At 42.8% G+C, this 19,271-nt stretch overlaps 1 protein-coding gene across 2 annotated transcripts in view; it reads right to left on the reverse strand.

The window, feature by feature from the left end:
- The window catches only part of cwf19l2 (CWF19 like cell cycle control factor 2), a 55,994-nt gene extending 36,881 nt beyond the window's left edge, over positions 1-19,113 (reverse strand). For both annotated transcript variants that reach the window (XM_033022682.1, XM_033022681.1), the window contains exons 1-4: positions 18,990-19,113; positions 9,277-9,387; positions 3,027-3,137; positions 1,322-1,435 (exon numbers count right to left, since the gene is read on the reverse strand). In XM_033022682.1, coding sequence (XP_032878573.1) covers positions 1,322-1,435; positions 3,027-3,137; positions 9,277-9,387; positions 18,990-19,082 — 429 coding nt within the window. In that variant the 5' untranslated portion in view covers positions 19,083-19,113. The remainder of the gene's footprint in view (positions 1-1,321; positions 1,436-3,026; positions 3,138-9,276; positions 9,388-18,989) is intronic.
- Positions 19,114-19,271: the final 158 nt, after the last annotated feature.

Here is a 19,271-nt window from a genome sequence, read left to right on the forward strand (position 1 = left end):
TTAGATGTAAATTAATTTTTAATAATGACCTGAATCATAATTACTTTTCCCAAATTTCTGGCCCTTTATTTAAATTAATTTTCAAAGTGTGGATTGTCATTCGTTTAGATAACTATTTCAAAAAATGAATTTTAAAATTATGAAAATATTTTAACGTTACCCCCTCCATTTCATATATATATATATTCCAATTTATATTTTCAAATGTTTAAAATTTAAATTTCCATGAATGCTGTCTTTGAGAATTTTACTGTGATTGATTACAAAGTCTAACTGATCATATGCTGGACTCCCAAGAACTGATATCAACGGCAACCGAAGACAAAAGAAACAACCGATAAGGGAAACCTAAGACACGGAGATCAGCTTTGAGAATTTAATTGAAATTTAAAAACAATATTGAACCATTAATATTTATAACAGCACAGAGTCACAGGACCTATCCCTGATACACCACTGGCCACAGATTTCCAATCACAAACACAACTTTCCACCCTTACCTCCTATTACCAAGCCAATTTCGAACTAATTTGCTAACACACCCTAGATGTTTAGTTTAGTTTATTATTGTCATGTGTACCGAGGTACAGTGGAAAGCCTTTGCTTGCGTGCTATCCAGTCAGAGAAAAGACTATACATGGATACAATCAAGCCATCTACAGTGCACAGATAAAGGATACAACATTCAGTGCAAGATATAACTGAAAATAATTTAGAAATATAGCATGAAAACAGGCCCTTCAGCCCACCAAGACAATGCCCACAATCAATCAACTGTTTTCACGTTCTATGTTATTCCACTTCCTACAAACAAGGGACAACCGGAGCACCTGGCGAAAACCCACGCGGTCACAGGGAGAATGTGCAAACTCCACACAGACAACACCCAATGTAAGGATCATGCCCAGGTCTCTGGCGCTATGAGGCAGCAGCTCCACCAGCTGTCACTGTGTTGCAATGCCTCCAGGTTTTGGAACAATTGTGCATGTGAGACCTTGTTAAAGGCCTTAATGAAGTCCATCAAGATTATATCAACCCCACTGACCTCATCAATACATCTTTTTAAAAAAAGTTAAAAACAAGACCTACATGCCCCATCTATACCTGTCCCACTTGCCATATCCAGAGGCCCATAAGCCTCTAAACCTAACCTATCCATGTACCTGTTCAAATGTTATGATAGTATCTGCCTAAACTACCTTCTCCAGCAGCTTGTTCCATGCACCCGCTACCTTTTAAAATGTTTTGCGAGTTTTCCTTAAATCTGTTTTACTTATTTTTAAATTATAATATTCCACAATCCTGAAAAGTTCTTTGCTACCTGAACAGAGTCTGTTTTTTCTGAAGAACATAATTGTTCTTCCTTGATTTTCCAGGGCTTCTGAATGTTGTCAGGAAGCGAACCAGTAGATTCAACCCATTTTAGCTCAGAACTCTAAATGAAAATAGTCAATTGAAATATATTTTGTTAACAATGACAAACACATTAATAGCATTTAATAGACAATAGATAATATGTGCATGAGTAGGCCATTCGACCCTTCGAGCCAGCAGTGCCATTCAATGTGATCATGGCTGATCATCCCCAATCAGTGCCCCGTTCCTGCCTTCTCCCCTTCTCCCCATATCCTCAGACTCCGCCATCTTTAAGAGCCCTATCTAGCTCTCCCTTGAAAGTGTCCAGAGAACCAACCTCCACCGCCCTCTGACACAGAGAATTCCACAGACTCACAACTCTCTATGTGAAAAAGTGTTTCCTCATCTCCGTTCTAAATGGCTTACCCCTTATTCTTAAACAGTGGCCCCCTGGTTCTGGACTCCCCCAACATCGGGAACATGTTTCCTGCCTCTAGCATGTCCAAACCCTTAATAATCTTATATGTTTCAATAAGATCCCCTCTCATCCTTCTAAACTCCAGAGTATACAAGCCCAGCCGCTCCATTCTTTCAGCATATGACAGTCCCGCTATCCCGGGAATTAACCTTGTAAACTTACGCTGCACTCCCTCAATAGCAATAATGTCCTTTCTCAAATTAGGGGACCAAAACTGCACACAATACTCCAGGTGTGGTCTCACTAGGGCCCTATACAACCGCAGAGGGACCTATTTGCTCCTATACTCAATTCCTCTAGTTATGAAGGCCAACATGCCATTCACTTTCTTCACTGCCTGCTGTACCTGCATGCTTACTTTCATTGACTGATGAACAAGGACCCCCAGATCCCATTGTACTTCTCCTTTTTCCAATTTGACACCATTTAGATAATAATCTGCCTTCCTGTTTTTGCTACCAAAGTGGATAACCTCACATTTATCCACATTAAACTGCATCTGCCATGAATCTGCCCACTCACCCAATCTGTCCAAGTCACCCTGCATTCTCATAGCATCCTCCTCACAGTTCACACTGCCACCCAGCTTTGTGTCATCCGCAAATTTGCTAATGTTACTTTGAATCCCTTCATCTAAGTAATTTGTTTAAATGTAAAGATAAATTATTTAACTTCCATGTTGATCATGCATTGCTTATTAAAAAATGTCATTCAATGTTTCATCACTAATATACTTGATGAAACAGCAATTACCACGTTCTTTACCTTTAAATTCACCCCGCAATTCTAATTGGCTCATCAATGCCAATCTTACAATTGCTGGACAAACTTGGTGGATCAGTATCTGTGGAGGGAAATGGACTTAACCATTTTGACCTCGCCCATGGGCAGCCTCACTAGGCTTCATAAAACACAGTTATAAACAACTAAAAAATATTTAAATAATCCAAACAATTGTAAGTAATTAAATAAATAGAAATCACTTAAAACACCATTAATTAGCATGTCGAGTGCCAACATTACAGTGCCGTGGAATGTATCCCAATCTCTTTAATTCTCTAGCCTGTCCATACTGACAATCAGGGGAAAATAGTATCCAGAAAATAAAAGCCACGTTTACAGTTTTTAAGCAGTTACATTTATGTTTTCCCCCCATTTCAAATGTTATTTTGCTAATTGATACCACACTTACAGAAGAACTGTCACTGAATGTATCAGTCTTTTCTTTTGACTTGTTCCTTTTTTTCACTTTTTTGTCTTTCTTTGATTTCTTTTTTTTCTTTTTTGATTTAACAGAATGTTCCTATATGAAAGCACAATTAGTAAGTAAGTAAGTAATTTTTATTTATATAGCACTTTTAAATCAAATCACTTTAAAGCCAAAGTGCTTTACAGAGAAGAAATTAGATTTCCATACATCCATATAAAATAAAAAATAAAAAAGACACAGTACACTATAGGATTCAACATTAAACATCCCCCCCACAGCAGAATCCATTGTGAGGGAAGGCACCAAAAAGTCCAGTTCTCCTCCTCCTCATAGTCCACCCAAGGTTGGGGCCTATTTGTGGCCTCCTCAGCCAGTCCGATGTTTTCAGGCCCTCTTGCCGGGAAGCTGGAACTCCGGCATCGGGTGAACACTCCTCAGCGGCTTGGAATGTCTGAAGCGGCCGCTCCCTCCCCGGAGACAATTCAAACATTTAACAAAAACAGAACTTTACTACTCTTGTAAATTACTCATGGAAAATATGGAGCCTTAAACTAATTTAATATGCTTCTAAACAGCCCATTAACAGACTATAACTGCACAATTTAACTAGGTTTTACTGAACCCACTACAGTGCCAATATCAACTTCTTACAGGTTATTAATACATACAAATGTAAAAAAAGGTTAACGCAGATCAGCAATAAGAGAACATAAGATTGGGAAGTACAACATATACAACAGTACCACACAACACATGACAATTATTTGTGCCAAAACAGCATTTCCTAATGCTTTTCAAGGGAAGGAAACCTTACAAATTGTTAATCTATTTCAGTGTTTTTAGTGGGATACATATTATGGGTGTAAATCTGTAAAGCTATTTTATGACATTGTGAAATGATAAAGAACTACATGGAGTCACATTTTCATGTCTAATGCAATATCATTCTCCTATTGATTATTCATAAAGTGCTTTTAAAGTGTTAAAGCATTTGACAACTGTGTTATTTGGGACATAACAACACAGATCGTATCAGGATAAGCAACTGAAAGGTTTAAGCAGTTAAAAAGGAGGGAAGAAGAGTGGCGAACAGGTTTTCAGAAACAATGATGGTGTCAAATTATGACATGTTGCCTATTGATTGGCAAAATTTAGAAGAATTTTGAGATCTTGGGAAATTATAGGGATGAAATTTAGGGATATGCTAGGACATGGCTATTTAAGGACAATGTAAACAACTTAAAGATTTTTAAACTCAAAGATTTGCAAGACATGGAGGCAAAACAAGTCAGCATGTTGCAGACTGTGACATTAACAAGATTGCTTATTTCCACTTTGTATTATTGCCTAACTTTGCTCTGCCTCATCCTATCCACTGCTGAAATCTTCTTACAAGCCTCTGTAATATCTAGATTATCTATATGAGTATTCTTAAGGACATCTTCCAAGTTCCACTCCATAAAAATAAAGCTGGCTTATATTGAGGAAACACAAAATATCTTGGAGGGAATAAAAGACACAGAGTGCTGGAGTAACTCAGCAAGACAGGCAGCATCTCTGGCGAACATGAATTGATGACATTTCAGATCGGGTCGGAACTCTTCTTCAGTCGGAAGAAGGGTTACGGTCTGAAACGTCACGTTCTCCAGAGATGGTGCTTGTTAAGTTACCCAGCACTGTGTGCCTTTTTTTGTTACCCAGCATCTGCAATTCCATGTTCCTATACTTTGGAGGTTTTTCAGATAGGAGAAATAGATAAGAAAAGGTGAAGGCAACATTTGAAACAAGAACACTAATCATGCAATTGAGCCAGAAGCTTCAGGTTGTCCTAAACTCTGTTTTCCAGATAATGGAAAACATGACTCTAAATTGCATTCACCCATCAGCGGATGTCCACTGATCTGCCATTTATACAACATCTCATTTTCAAAATTATCACAATCGCAAATCCACTGCTTCAAAGTTATACTGAAGTGTACAAATGCATCACTGTTGCTTCTGGTCAAAAGCCCTGAACTTTCAACCACAGAGCAAGTACCTCCATTGCCTCTATTATACTGCATCAAAAGTGAAAACAATAATTCTCTTCAAGGTATGCTGGAAATGGCTGATAGCCAAGAGCTGAAAAGATTAACTTCCTACACAAATCCTTAACTACGTCTTGATTCCTAATTTTCATCTTTCACTCCACAGTAGTATGAGGAATGGCTTTATTACACAAAACCTCTTACCTTCAACATTTTCCTTGATTCCTTGGTATGTTATTTGAGGAGCCTCTGGTCTACATTGCTCACTTCCATGTGAATATGAATACCTGGTTTCTATTCTGTCCCTTTCAGCTTTTTAATCAATAGGTCAAACAAGTAACTAGTTTATGTGAGAGGTGGGTTACCGTCAGTTCTCCAGATCCATTTTCTACAGAATTTTACTTGTAGGTCAAATAATCAAATACATTTATTTCCACACTTGTCTGATACTCTTTTTTTCTCATTCCCATCTCCAACAGCTGGCAGAATTTTCTCAGGATAATATACATCCCCACCTGGCACCCCTTGAGCCTCTGTTCTCTCCTTCACAGGGAAGATAGTCAGCAAGAGAACACTGGTCCACTACCAGAAACCAACTTTGACATTACAACAGAAACTCATCCTATTCCTTTAGATACCACAACTCCCTAGTTTAGTTTAGAAATAAAGTGCGGAAACAAGCCCTTTGGTCTACCAATTCCGTGCCGGCCAACGATCCTGGTACACTAATACTATCCTACACACTATTTACAATTCTCACCAAAGCCAATTAATCTACAAACCTCGACGTCTTTGGAATGTGGGAGAAAATCGGAGCACCCGGAGAAAACTCCTGCGGTCAGATAAAAATTCTGTACAGACAACACCCGTAGTCAGGATCGAACCCGGGTCTCTGGCGCTATAAAGCAGCATCTCTAACGATGCGCCACCGTGCCAACCCTATCTTACTATGAGAATATCTTCTCTAGTAAGTCATTCATAAAAACCTTTTCCTCACTCATTACTAAGTTCATTACTAAATTCAACTATTTCAGCTTTCGCCATATTTACTGAGTTACTTACTCTGCAGCAGGCAAATCCTTCTTTGAACTGGTCTGACCACAAACAATTGACAAAACAAGCAAATATTTTACCCATGTACATTTTAATTTTTTATTAAAATAATTATAAAATTGAATTGAATTGGTTTAAAGGTTCTCAAAGTTAGCCCAGCGTTAGATTTTTTTTGTTTTTGTGCTTTTTAGTGAAAGTAGAATGTTAAATATGGTGTCTTGATAACCAGGTGTAAGCCTTAAGTTGAAGACTTCTGAACAATACTGCAGGTCATATTATAGAAGTATGCACTTTTGCTCTTAAATTCGTGTACATGTCACTTGGACGTACATGGATAGAAAAGGCTTAGAAGGATATGGATTGCCCAGCAGGCAAACGGGACCAGCTGGGGCATCTTGGTCGGTATGGGCGAGTTGGGCCGAAGGGCCTGTTTCTATGACTATGCTAAAAAATGTGTTAAAATAGAAGATGATGAAATGATGAGAAGAGGCTGACTGCCTATGTTTTAAAATACCAAGACAAGATGAAAAAAGCTTTTGAGCAATTCTTCAAACAAAATACCTTTACCACATGGAAAAAAAACAGCTCTGTGACTCACAAGGGATGAGAATTACTATTAGTTACCTAATTGTAGCTAATTACAAAATTGACCGTGACGGAAATAGTAATAAACACCTAGTAGGGGGCGCTGCACTGGCAGCAGCCTGTTGGCAGCGTGTCCGTCTTTTTTCAACTTTTTTTATTTTTTTAGTATGTTTAAAAGTCTGTTTTGAATGTTTCTTTGTGTGTTAAGTGTGGGGGGTGGTGTGGGGGGGGTAAGGGGGAAACCGTTTCGGCCGCCTCTTCCATGGAGAGGCGACTTTTTCAGGCCGCCTCCCCCGTGGCCTAACAGCATGGATCGGCGCCGACTTTCCCGGAGACGCGCCCGGAGCTTCAGCAGCGGGGGCAGTGTGGACTCTCGGCGCGGAGCGGGTGAGACCTCGCTGGAGGGGAGCGCTCCGTTACGCTGGCCCGCGGCAGCCGGCAGCCTGAAGCAGCGGTCTGCAGAACTCCAGCTGGTGCGGCGTCTACAGCCCGGGATCTCACGTTGGGGACCCGGGGGGAAGAAGCTTCCACCGCCGGCCCGCGGCCGTCTTCTACCGCGGGCGTGGTATGGACTTCCATCTCCCCTGGAGGGGAGCTTCGACCGCCGGCCCTGCAGACTGCGGTGCTTCCGGCTGCGGCACGGCAGGTGCTTTAAAACTTTGACCGCCGGCCTGCGGCCTACACCAGCCTGAAGCCGCGGTCTCTGGTTGGGAAGAGCCGATCCTGGACTCACCTTGACTTTGACTTTGTCCCTTACCATCTGGACGCCCGCAGCAACGGCTGTGGAGGGTGGTGGTCCCGACCACGGGGGAAAATGGAGGAGGACTGGCCAAGCTCTGTGCCTTCCACCACAGTGATGAATGCTGTGGTGGATGTTTGTGTAAAATGTTTATTGTGGTTGTGTTCTTTATTATTGTATCGCTGCTGGCAACCCAAATACCACCGACCTTGGTTGTGTGGCAATTAAATTATTTCAAATTATTTCACATGCTTTAATTTCAGGTCATCCAAATAAGATGTGTTATATTTGTTTCAGAATGCTTCAATCTATAATCACTGACAATTTCATTCAGTTCTCTTAATTTTTAAGAAAGTTATGGGCTTTTGACTGTCCTCGATCACAGCTTTTAAGTCAATGGAAAAGCAATAGGGAACAAGATGCTAGTATGAAAATGGCCATAACTTTTTTATGAAGATATGAAAGTGAATTAGGTGTTAAATTAAACTTCTTTTTATGCTTTATCTGATGGGATAAATTGCAGACTTGATTTTTTAAATCTCAAAATTTTGTAACATTGCTATATATTGTATGGTGCAAAGAGTGTGAGAAACCAATGAGGGTCTCTATCAATTAGGAATCAGAAGTTAAAATAAATATGGAACATGTCATCCAGGCATAACATAAATTATAATAATCTGCTGCTGGTGAGACTTTAAAGCAGTTTGTTTAGATGGTCTCATGGAATTCTAGATATTCTGAAGAAACTCTGTTGACAAAACATAAGGGGGAATCGTGCGATAGGGGTTTCACAATCACGAATGGATTACAAAGTAAACACTTGTTAGAAAGATTCTGTAGAGAAATTAAGACAGCTAGTTTATCCAGGATACATTTAATTTATGGTGTCTGTCAGCCTTCCTAAACAATAGAGAAGGTCAATGCGTCCAAGGTTGTTACAACTATAAACAGGATGGAAGTCTGCATGTGAGATATGCACAACTGTAGTCAAAAGGTGCTACAATACAAAGATGCAGTCAAACACAGGCGGTGGATAGATAATGGAACCCCATACAAGCATTGGTTTAACAATCTGCCTTGTTTTAAGATGACCAAACAACCAACCAGCCATCTGTCAAATCCTATTTTTTGGCTGTGTTGCCAGTTTGATATTAGTTGTTCCACTGACTATTGTATGACAATTGTCATTAATTATAACCAGGATTCTAACATTTTACACATCTCTCCATCACACGAGGGAAGATTCCTTTTTGATAAAGGTTGCCGTCTATGTTGGGTTGTGTAAAGCCAATTATACATCAGAAGATCAACTTTGAAAATACCTAACCATATTTCTCCTTTGTGATTTATGAATAAGCTACAAAATGTCATTACATGTAATATTTAAATTACTCTTGTATTCTTGCAGATATTTTTACAGGATATGTATATGTGACAAATCAAACTGTCCTTGGGATAATTGAAGAGATATTGTGCACTGTTTTTACTATAAGCAGAATGCAACACTGTGAAACTTGCTTTGTACATCTTTGTTACTCAATTCCCCAACTTAAAATCCTCCTTAAAATTAACCTCTTTCTTTACTCACTGTTAACTTTCATTCTTTGATATTTACTACTTTGTAATGAGTGCATTAGAAGAGCAAGTAACTATTGCTCATTGAATAATCATGAACTTTAATGTAATGCCAAAGGAATTTTAAAATAAATTTAGTAGGTCAAACCACATTCTCTCACCAATGAGATTTATTTTTGAGTAATAAATGAACAGAATCTCATTACCTTAATTAACGCAGGAAGAAAAAGTATAAAAATTAAATGTCCATTACCTCTGAAAGCTCATCTATTCGTTCATTAACATCTGGTAACATCCATGTGTCCTCACCACGTAAACGTTTGAGCTGCTTCTGTTTTTCTTCTTTCTCATATTTAGCTTGAGCCTTAAATGGGAAAAGATCCATTAGGATGTGAAAGTCTACAAATGATCTTTTATTCCATCATTTTAACTGTTAACTTTCATTCTTTGATATTTACTACTTTGTAATGAGTGCATTAGAAGAGCAAGTAACTATTGCTCATTGAATAATCATGAACTTTAATGTAATGCCAAAGGAATAACATGAGGGGGAACTTCTTTACTCAGAGAGTGGTAGCGGTGTGGAATGAGCTTCCAGTGGAAGTGGTGGAGGCAGGTTCGTTGGTATCATTTAAAAATAAATTGGATAGGCATATGGATGAGAAGGGAATGGAGGGTTATGGTATGAGTGCAGGCAGGTGGGACTAAGGGAAAAAAGTTGTTCGGCACTGACTTGTAGGGCCGAGATGGCCTGTTTCCGTGCTGTAATTGTTATATGGTTATTTTATAAATGGAAAGCTACATAGCACATGGATTATGGTAATATAACTTTGGAACTGAAATGATACTTGTTACCAAAGATTATAGAGGAGCCTAAAAACTATTCCGTAACAACATTAAAAAAAAATCATTTAGAGCATATAGCCAATCTGTCACAGAATAACAATTTTACATTTTAGAAATATATGCACTTTTTAGGAGAACACTCCCATTAAATAAATTTAAAAAGCACATCTTTTCAGTCACATTTGTTGGACTAAATAATCATCCAATTGTTCAGGATCTTTTTTATTGTTGTTCAAATATAACAATCTTTGAATGTGCGCCTGCTGAAGACATGTAGATTGTTTCCATGATGAACTATTGAATTACACTCAGCTCATCTTGCTCATGGAGGATCACTTTGAGGTGGAGTGCTGTCGTAAAAGGCATTCTCTTCTATATCCTGTTCTATTTAAACATTGAACCACAGTTGACCACTCAGTTAACAATGGCAGAAAGGTATGAGGATTAGCTGTTGACTAATAATTATCCAATAATTAACAAATGTAAATAACACTTTGATACAAAAAGAAATCAGAGTAATTTTTTAAAAGGGAGCAGATTGGTACAATACACACAAGAATATAAAAATCTCAAAATATTTTCCACTTCTAAAGGAAGCACACCAATTCAGTTATTAAATTTGCAACCTGTGACTCTGCATTGAAGAATGCAGAAGGTTCTTGACATGCCTCAAAAAGATTGGTTTCAAACTCTTCTATAAATATGATTACCAGCAGTTCTATAACTAACCTATTGTACGGGTGATCATTGTTTGACGGGGACTCGGTGGGACAAAGATCCTGTTTCCACACTGTATCTCTAAACTAAACTAAAAAAAGCTTCAGTTTTGCAACAGGCTGCTTCATACATTACTTTAATGTAATGCAAAACAAAATGTGTTGTAAAATATCTGAATTAATTGCAAGCAGCACTTCTGATTATGAATGCTCATATCATTCATTCTTTAACATCATCATACAAGCTGAGGTTTAATTTGAATGATCCACCACACGAAATGGCTTATTACGTTCATTTTGATCTATGATCCAAAGCCTTTCCATATTTTCTGTGATGCTGCATCACATGCAAATCACCATGGCAACACTTAAAGTTGTCATACTTTGAATACTTTGCTTGATTTTGTCAGCATGCCATGGAATGTTTCGAATGATGTTAAACCAAAGATACTAGAGGAGCAAGATAGACCACTCGATGAAAAAGCTGTAGTACGGTCATGGGCTCAGGGCCCAGAGACCTTTCATTGTGCATTGTTGCTCATTTTATACGCAGTTTCCCTTTTTAAATTTTTTTTTAAAGGAGCACCTTATTTATTATAAACAAAGATAATAATGGTCTAAGAGACCAAGATAAACTGCAAAATCCAATGGATTGACATGGATTCAACTGCGAGAGGCTTAACGGAGATCGGGGTCTTATTCCTAAAATGGCGGAAGTGACGTTCCGTTGCGTTCTGACGCGTACTACACGTCAGTCCATTGGATTTCACAGGATTGGTCTATCTTGCTCCTCTATAATATTTGGTTCAAACTGTTCCTTAATATTAGCCATTAGATGTTCTTATTTTCTTAGTACCAGACTCAATACCATCACTTATGTGGGATTTTTAATTTAAGTTTATTAAAGGATTGTGAAATTATGATAAAACCTTACCTATCCATGTTCTCCAGAGATGCTGCCCGAACTGCTGAGTTACTCCAGGAGGCATGTCTGGAGAACGTGGATAGGTAACGTTGTATCTATTTTCACTGTATAGGCCTCATCCTGAGGCCCCGCCCTTAGTTTTGTCAGCTTAATTGAGGTTCCCAGGTATAAATCACCTGTCACAACTTTCAAATGTCTGCAAATGTCAGTGAAGCTTGTGGACATTCAAAATCACATCAGTATTTAAAAATTAATCATTCTAATAGAAACATTTATATGTCATTAACTCAATTCAAAGAATGTATATCTATCTATTATCTATACATAACTAAAACTCTGATCTCGTGCTCTTCCAGTTTGCGTGGTTTTTCTATCTTGCGCAAGAATGGTACACGATAGCTCTACGATTTTTCGCCACCTTACTCACCATTCTCCTGTGCTCGTGCAACAGGTTTTGTTCCGATCCATAGTTTATTTCAAAGATTATTATGGTTTAAAAATCTTAACAAACGCGCATGTGCAGACCCTGTCAGTCGCCTCCACGCAGATTGGTCTCCTCTCCTGTCAGTCACCCGGGACGGCAACGCCCCTCCCTGCGCTGCCGCAGCCTCTCCCGCTAACTCCTCTCTCCCCTCCTCACAGTAACTTGTCTACCGTCTCCATCACCACTGGCGGCGGCTGCGGCGGGGGGGTTGTTCAGTGGTTCAGTGCAGGCCCTGGTCCCATCTCTCTCTCCCTCACTCACTCCTCTCCCCCGCCCACCCTCTGCGGCAATGGTGGTCCCGGGTGAATGGCTGTGACCATCCGTATCCTCCATCGCTGCGGTAACTCACCCTCATGGCCCTCTCGGAGGAGATCTTCTCCACCAGCTCGTCGAAACTCGTGATGAACACCAGCTCCATTGCTCCCCCCACCGCGGAGCAGCCCGGCGGTGGCAGCGAGCAGGCAGGTGGGCAAGGGAGGGACGGGCCGAGCGGCAGCAGCGGGTGCGCAGGCAGGGCGGGGATGGGCCGAGCGGCTTCTGAGCCGGAGTGGGCAGAGGGAGGGAGGGAGAGTCGGGTTGCAGGGTGGCCATGCAATTTGCACGGAGTTTGAGTAACTCACTCATACACACACAATGCAAACTGGTCCAATCGTCAAGTCAAACCACAGCTAACAATGAATGACCTGTGGAAGGAACTGCAGATACTGCTTTATATGGAGGGAGTGACTGAGGGTAGGGGAAAGGAGGGAGGGAGGGAGGGATTGGGGAGGGGAATGATTCTGGAGAGGTGAGGAGGGAGAGTGGGGGGAGTGATGGAGAGGAGGGGGTAGGGAGGGAGAGGTGGGGGATGTGAGGAGGGAGAGTCGGGGAGGAGGGGGAATAGAGGGAGAGGACGGTGGGGGAGGTCAGGAGGGATAGTGGGGGGATAGGGGAGGTGGAGTGGAGGATAGAGGGATAGGAGGGGGTAGGGAGGGAAGAGGAGTTATGGAGGGAGTGACTGAAAGTAGGGGAAAGGAGAGGGAGGGTTAGGTGAGGGAGGGATTGGGGAGGGGGGAGAGGGGAAAGAAGAGGGAGGGTGAAGAGGAGGGGGGGGAGTGCCGGGGGATGAGGGGAAATGAGCCACACCTGCGCAGTTGGGGGCTATGTGTGAGTGGTGGAATATTGCGTTGGGGGAACGGGTTGTGTTGGAGGAACGGGTGAGTGGTGGAATATTGCATTGGGGAGCAGACCAAACGGGTCTGCAGTTAGTCTAGTTATTATTATTATTATTATATTACTAAAACTCTCATCTTGTTTGTATGCGTGTGCGTGACATTCCAAAACCCCGCCAAAACGGTAAAAGATAGCGCTACAATTTTTGGCCCGCCTTACTCACCATTGTCCTGTGATGTAAGAGAAACAAGTTTTGTTCGGATTTATGTTATATTTTACAAGTTATTGACATTTTAAACTTTACAACAAACTCTTTTCAAACCACTTTTCCACTTGCCCTGTCCTTCAGCCGCGTTTGACGTCACAATGGGATCCCTAATCTCATATACATTAAAAAATCACGATTTAAAAAAAACAACTCAGTTTTAATCAAATTATTCCGTTTCATTAAGGGCAGTGGGAGAGGTGAGGAAGGAGAGTGGGGGGTTGGGATAGGGGGGAGGTGGAGTGGGGGAGCAGGGGGATAGAAGGATAGGAGGGGGGGTAGGTAGGGGAGAGGGGTATGGAGGGAGGGAGTGACTGAGGGTAGGGGAAAGGAGATGGAGGGAGGTGAGGGAGGGAGGGAGTGGGGAGGAGAGGGGAAAGAAGGGGGAGGGTGAAGAGGAGAGGTCAGGAGTGCTCAGGGATTAGGGGAAATGGAGGAGGATAGGGGTAGGAAGAGGGATGGCGAGTTAATGCAAGAGGGGAGGGGAAGAGGGAGGAGGGGACGGCAGGGAGGAGGTGAGAGGAGGAAGCAGAGGAGGGTTGGTGGAGGGTGGGGAGAAGGAGTATAACGGAGGAGTGGAATAGGGGACTGAAGAGGGAGAGTGGGGTGTGTTCACATTGATCATATTTCACAGGTTATTGCCATTTTGAACTTTAAAAACATCGCAGTCGCGCTTGCACTTGCTGGCCGCATCTGCGCAATTGGGGAGGGTTGTCGTCACTCACGTCACAACGGGGATCTCTGGTGTCACAACGCGAACCCATCAGCCACGCCTGCACAGTTGGGGGTTATGGGTCAGTGTTGGAATATTGCCTTGGGGGACAGGCCCAATGGGTCCACACCTGGTCTAGTTACCTGTAAAATGCCCCTCCTGACTGCCTTAACTGCCCATTGAACTGCAGCACTCCAGCTGGGCGGCGCGACTCACCCGTTTAGCAGAATGATGTAATATAAAATTAAACCTTGGTTTCAATCCGGACATGTTTTATTTAATAAATATAAAAAATGGCTTTTCCACATTTGCAGAACATGCCTCTCTGATAATATAATCCTCCAAATAAGTTGACAGTAAATGACAACATCAATATTGCATTGGACGATGGTAATAGATATTTCCTCATTCCACTGATAAATTATATTTCTGCCTACTATTTAAACAAACCAGTGAACAACATATGAAAAATAATTCTTGTATGTGCAATTATTTAGATCTTGGATATTCAAGAATTACAACTTTTAAAAAGACTTGCAAATAATTATCTTATTGTCATAAAGTCATAGAGTATTACAGCGCTGAAACAGGCCCTTTGGCTCAACTTGCCCACATCGGCCATTATGTCCCAGCCACACTAGTCCCACCAGTCTGAAGAAGGGTTTCGGCCCGAAACGTCGCCTATTTCCTTCGCTCCATAGATGCTGCTGCACCCGCTGAGTTTCCCCAGCAATTTTGTGTACCAGTCCCACCTGCCAGTTTGGTCCATATCCCTCCAAACCGGTCCTATCCATGTACCTGTCTAACTGTTTCTTAAACATTGGGATAGTCCCTGTATCAACCACCTCCTCTAGCAGCTTGCTCCATACACCCACCATCCTTTGTGTGAAAAGGTTACCCCTCAGATTCCTATTAAATCTTTTCCCCTTCACCTTAAACCTATGTCCTCTGGTCTTCGATTCACTTACTCCATATATCCCAGGCCCTTGAGTCCTGGCAACATCAATATCTGTTTATTTATTTGTGTGTGTGTATATTTATTCAACGGTATATGGACACATTGATCTGTATTTATGCCTATATTCTGTTGTGTTGAAGCAAAGCAAGAATTTCACTGTCCTATCTGGGACACATGACAATAAACTCTCTTGAATTTTGAACATCCTTTCAAATCTTCTCTGCATCCTATCCAGCTTGACAACATCTTTCTTATAACATGGTGCCCAGAATTGAACACAATACTCTAAATGCGGCCTCACCAATGTCTTACACAACTGCGACATGGCCTCACCAATGTCTTACACAACTGCGACATGACCTCCCAACTTCTATACTCAATGCTCCAACTGATGAAGGTCAATGTGCCAAAAGCCTTTTTGACCACTCTATCTACCTGTGACTCCACCTTCAAGGAACCATGCACCTGCACCCCTAGATCCCTCTGCTTTAAAACACTCCCTAGAGGCCTACCATTCACTGTGTTGGTCCTGCCCATGTTAGACTTCCAAAATGCAACACCTCACATTTCTCTGTATTAAATACCATCAACCATTCCGCAGCCCATTTGGCCAATCGATAATGATCCTGTTGCAATTTTTCACAACCATCTACACTATCTGCTTCGCCTACTTTTGCATCAAAATTGCTGGAGTAATTCAGCGGGTCAGGCAGCATCTCTGGAGAACATGGATAGGTGATGTTTTGGGTCAGGACTTCAATCACCACTGGCGATCTCCAGTCCCGCACTGCCTGCTATTATCTCCATCCATAAATACATAAACAGGACCGCCATAGCAGATCAATTGTTTCAGCTCGCTCCTGCCCCACAGCAGTCATCTGCAAATACCTTGACTCCATCCTAACCCTTCTACCTCTTGAATCAAAAATGCCAGAAGAGGCCATAATCAAATCAATCAGCTGTTGGTAATCCTGAAAAAGTGCACAATATGGAGGAGAAAGCATAAATGAGTCAATGATTGGTAGAGCTTCCGCCTCTCAGCTTCAGTGACCTGTGTTTGATCTGGTTTTGTGGATTTTGTACGTTCTCCCTGTGACAATATTGATTTCCACTCGATGGACTAGTTTCTCCCAATATCCCACAGACATGCAATATGTTACAGAGCTAAAGTATATATAGGAGAATGTAGAACCTGGGGGGAAGTTGATCAGAATGTGAGTAGAATAAAATGGGATTAGAGTAAATGGGTGCTTGATGGTCCATACACACTCAGTCTGCTGAATGATGTTTCCCTTCTGTGAAATATAAAGCTTAATCTAAGGTTTGGAAAAATCGACCAGGAACCAGGCTCATAATCTTGATGTAAACAAGGGAATAAACTAATGTTTTAGATCACAATTCTGTTGGTTTTCTAACCTCAAAATTTCAGCAATCCCAGTTTTTACTTTCCAAATCAGCTGCATTCATCACATTGTTGCCTTTACTGGAAAACATTAGGGAAAGCGTTATGACATTCAATTCATGAAGCTTAGTTTAAGAGTAACAGCCTGTAACAAGTTGGATTCTTACTTAAGATAGACACAAAATGCTGGAACAGGCAGCATCTCTGGAGAAGGAATGGGTGACGTTTCGGGTCGAGACCCTTCTTCAAACGGAAACAGCACCTGCAGTTCCTTCCAACACATTGGATTCTTACTTGTTGCTCTGAGACGAATTCTCAGTGCAGAGGTGGAACTCAATTATCTGGAACTGTTATCAGGCTTCTGATCGGTCTCTCCATAAACTAGGTTGCTATCCAACTTACCAATAAAATATTGGACGTTTCTGGAACTGGTGAGCTACAATGCTGAGAACTATCTGTTCTCTGTTTCTTTTATTTTTCTTGACTTAATGTACTTGAGTTTGGCTTGATTGTATTTTTGTATAAGGAACTGTAGATGTTGGTTTACACCAAGGATAGACACAAAACGCAGAGGAACAGGCAGAATTTCTGGAGAGAAGGAATGTGTGACGTTTCCGGTCGAGACTGAAGAAGGGTCTCGACCTGAAACATCACCCATTCCTTATCTCCAGAGATGCTGCCGGTCCCACTCCAGCATTTTGTATGTATTTTTGTATAGCTCACCTGCAGTCCGTTTGTTTTTGCTTTTTTTGTGTTGTTTATTTCGTTTTGGCTAGTCCAGTTTTTGTTTTTTTAGTTTGTGTTTTGGGGGGGGGGGGGTTGAAACGGGGCTTGCTGTCTCTCCCTGCGGGGGAATGCGATTTTTTGTCGTATTCCCCTTCTCTGCCTCCGTCTGCGCTGAGGCCTAATGGCGGAGCTGGCGACCTCGAGGCTCAGGAGACAGAGCCCGGCAGGACTCGCCCTGAGCTCGCTCCCGTGAGGGCGGCCCGGCTTGGGGCTGGAACAGGGCTTCCGTGAGGGGCTGTGACGCTCCCGGGGGGCGGCCTGGTCCGAGGAAGGAACGGTGCTCCCGTCGGAGTGGCCGAGCTCGGGGAGGTATGGCGTTCCCAGCCCGAGGGAGGAGCGGCGCCCATGTCGGGGCGGCCCAGCCCAAGGGAGGAGCGGCGCCCATGTCGGGGCTGCCCGGCCCGAGGGAGGAGCGGCGCCCATGTCGGGGCTGCCCGGCCCGAGGGAGGAGTGGCGCCCATGTCGGGGCTGCCCGGCCCAGCCCGAGGGAGGAGCGGCGCCCATGTCGGGGCGGCCTGGCGCGAGGCTGAGACAGTAACGGCACTCACGTGAGGGCGATCCGGCTCGGGGCTGGAACGGTGCTCCGGGGGCTGGGATGGCGTTCTGGCGGCGGTGACCTGAGTCCAGGGTTCGGCCGCGGGCCAGCGGCTGTGTCAGCAGGACTGGTGGACGGCAGCTTCGACCACCCCAGGGCCGCGGTGTTTGAGCCGCGGGACTGTTTGCTACATCGCCCGGTGGGGTATCGCCTCAGCGCAGAGAGAGAAGAGGAGGGAAGAGACTGCAGCCCTAAGACTTTTGCCTCCATCACAGTGAGAAGGTGCTATGTGGACTCACTGTGGTGGATGTTAATATGTGTTTATTGTTGTTTTTTTATTGTATTGTATGTATGTATGACTGCAGGCACAAAATTTCGTTCAGACTTCGGTCTGAATGACAATAAAGGAAACCCTGTAACCCTGTAGAGATAGAGTGTGGACGCAGGCCCTTAGGCCCACAGAATCCCTTGTACACTATCCCACAGTTAAGGCAGTCAGGAGGGGCATTTTACAGGTAATATACATTCTTTGAATTGAGTTAATGGGTTATTTAAATGCTTCTATTAGAATGATAATGTTTTGCATTAGTCAGTTGCCTACAAACCTGCATGGCTTGAGGGAACCGACACAGTCAAGGGGAGAACGTACAAACTCCGTACAGACAGCACCCCCGTCAGATCTCTGGCGCTGTAGGCAGTAACTCGCTGTGCCACTGTGCACTAACATGGTCGTAAATTTATCTGAATTGATTGGATAGCATGCAAAACAAAGCTTTTCATTGTACCTGGGTACTCGTGACAATTATAAATCTAATTTCCTAGAGGCTACTGAAATGCAGGGATTGTTAATTTGGAGGGAGCGAAAGTTCGCGGGTCGTCCAAAAACTGATCAATTCACTTATTCAGTGACTTCTTCACCCAATTATCAATTTAAAGAAGGGTCCTGATCATAACGTCGACTGCCCATTCTCCAGATGCTGCCTGGCCCTGAGCTGTTCAGCCTCGGACATGCCAAGTGCAGCTGATGCTGGGGTTTAAATCAAAGATGCTATAGCAAGCTTGCTATATATAGGATCTTTGGTTTAAATGTGATGGGTTGCAGGCCGCAAACTCTGATCATCGCTCACATGGACCGCTTAAAATGCTGCTTCGTGCACATTTGCACGAACGCCGCCGAGTAAATACCTTGGCCACAACCTCCTGCCTTGTTCTCCGTTTAAATTCTCTCCCTTCCTCGATTGATTTCTGGCTTTCAAATCTACCTCCGTACTCCGCCATGTTGTAGCCGCCGGCTCCGCGCACTTTGCGACAGCCGCGCAAGCGCGCAAGCGTCGCGAGGAGACAGTGCTCGCGGGCGCCCCCGGGTGTCCGGCTGAGTCAGTCATTCAACCATCGTGCAGGTCCGCTACAAATACCTAAAGCATTCGCCTTGGCTTGACTTAGAATCATTTCAGAGCAATTGCAACC

The sequence above is a fragment of the Amblyraja radiata genome, chromosome 6 (genome assembly GCF_010909765.2).
Source record: "Amblyraja radiata isolate CabotCenter1 chromosome 6, sAmbRad1.1.pri, whole genome shotgun sequence".
Lineage (NCBI taxonomy): Eukaryota > Metazoa > Chordata > Chondrichthyes > Rajiformes > Rajidae > Amblyraja > Amblyraja radiata.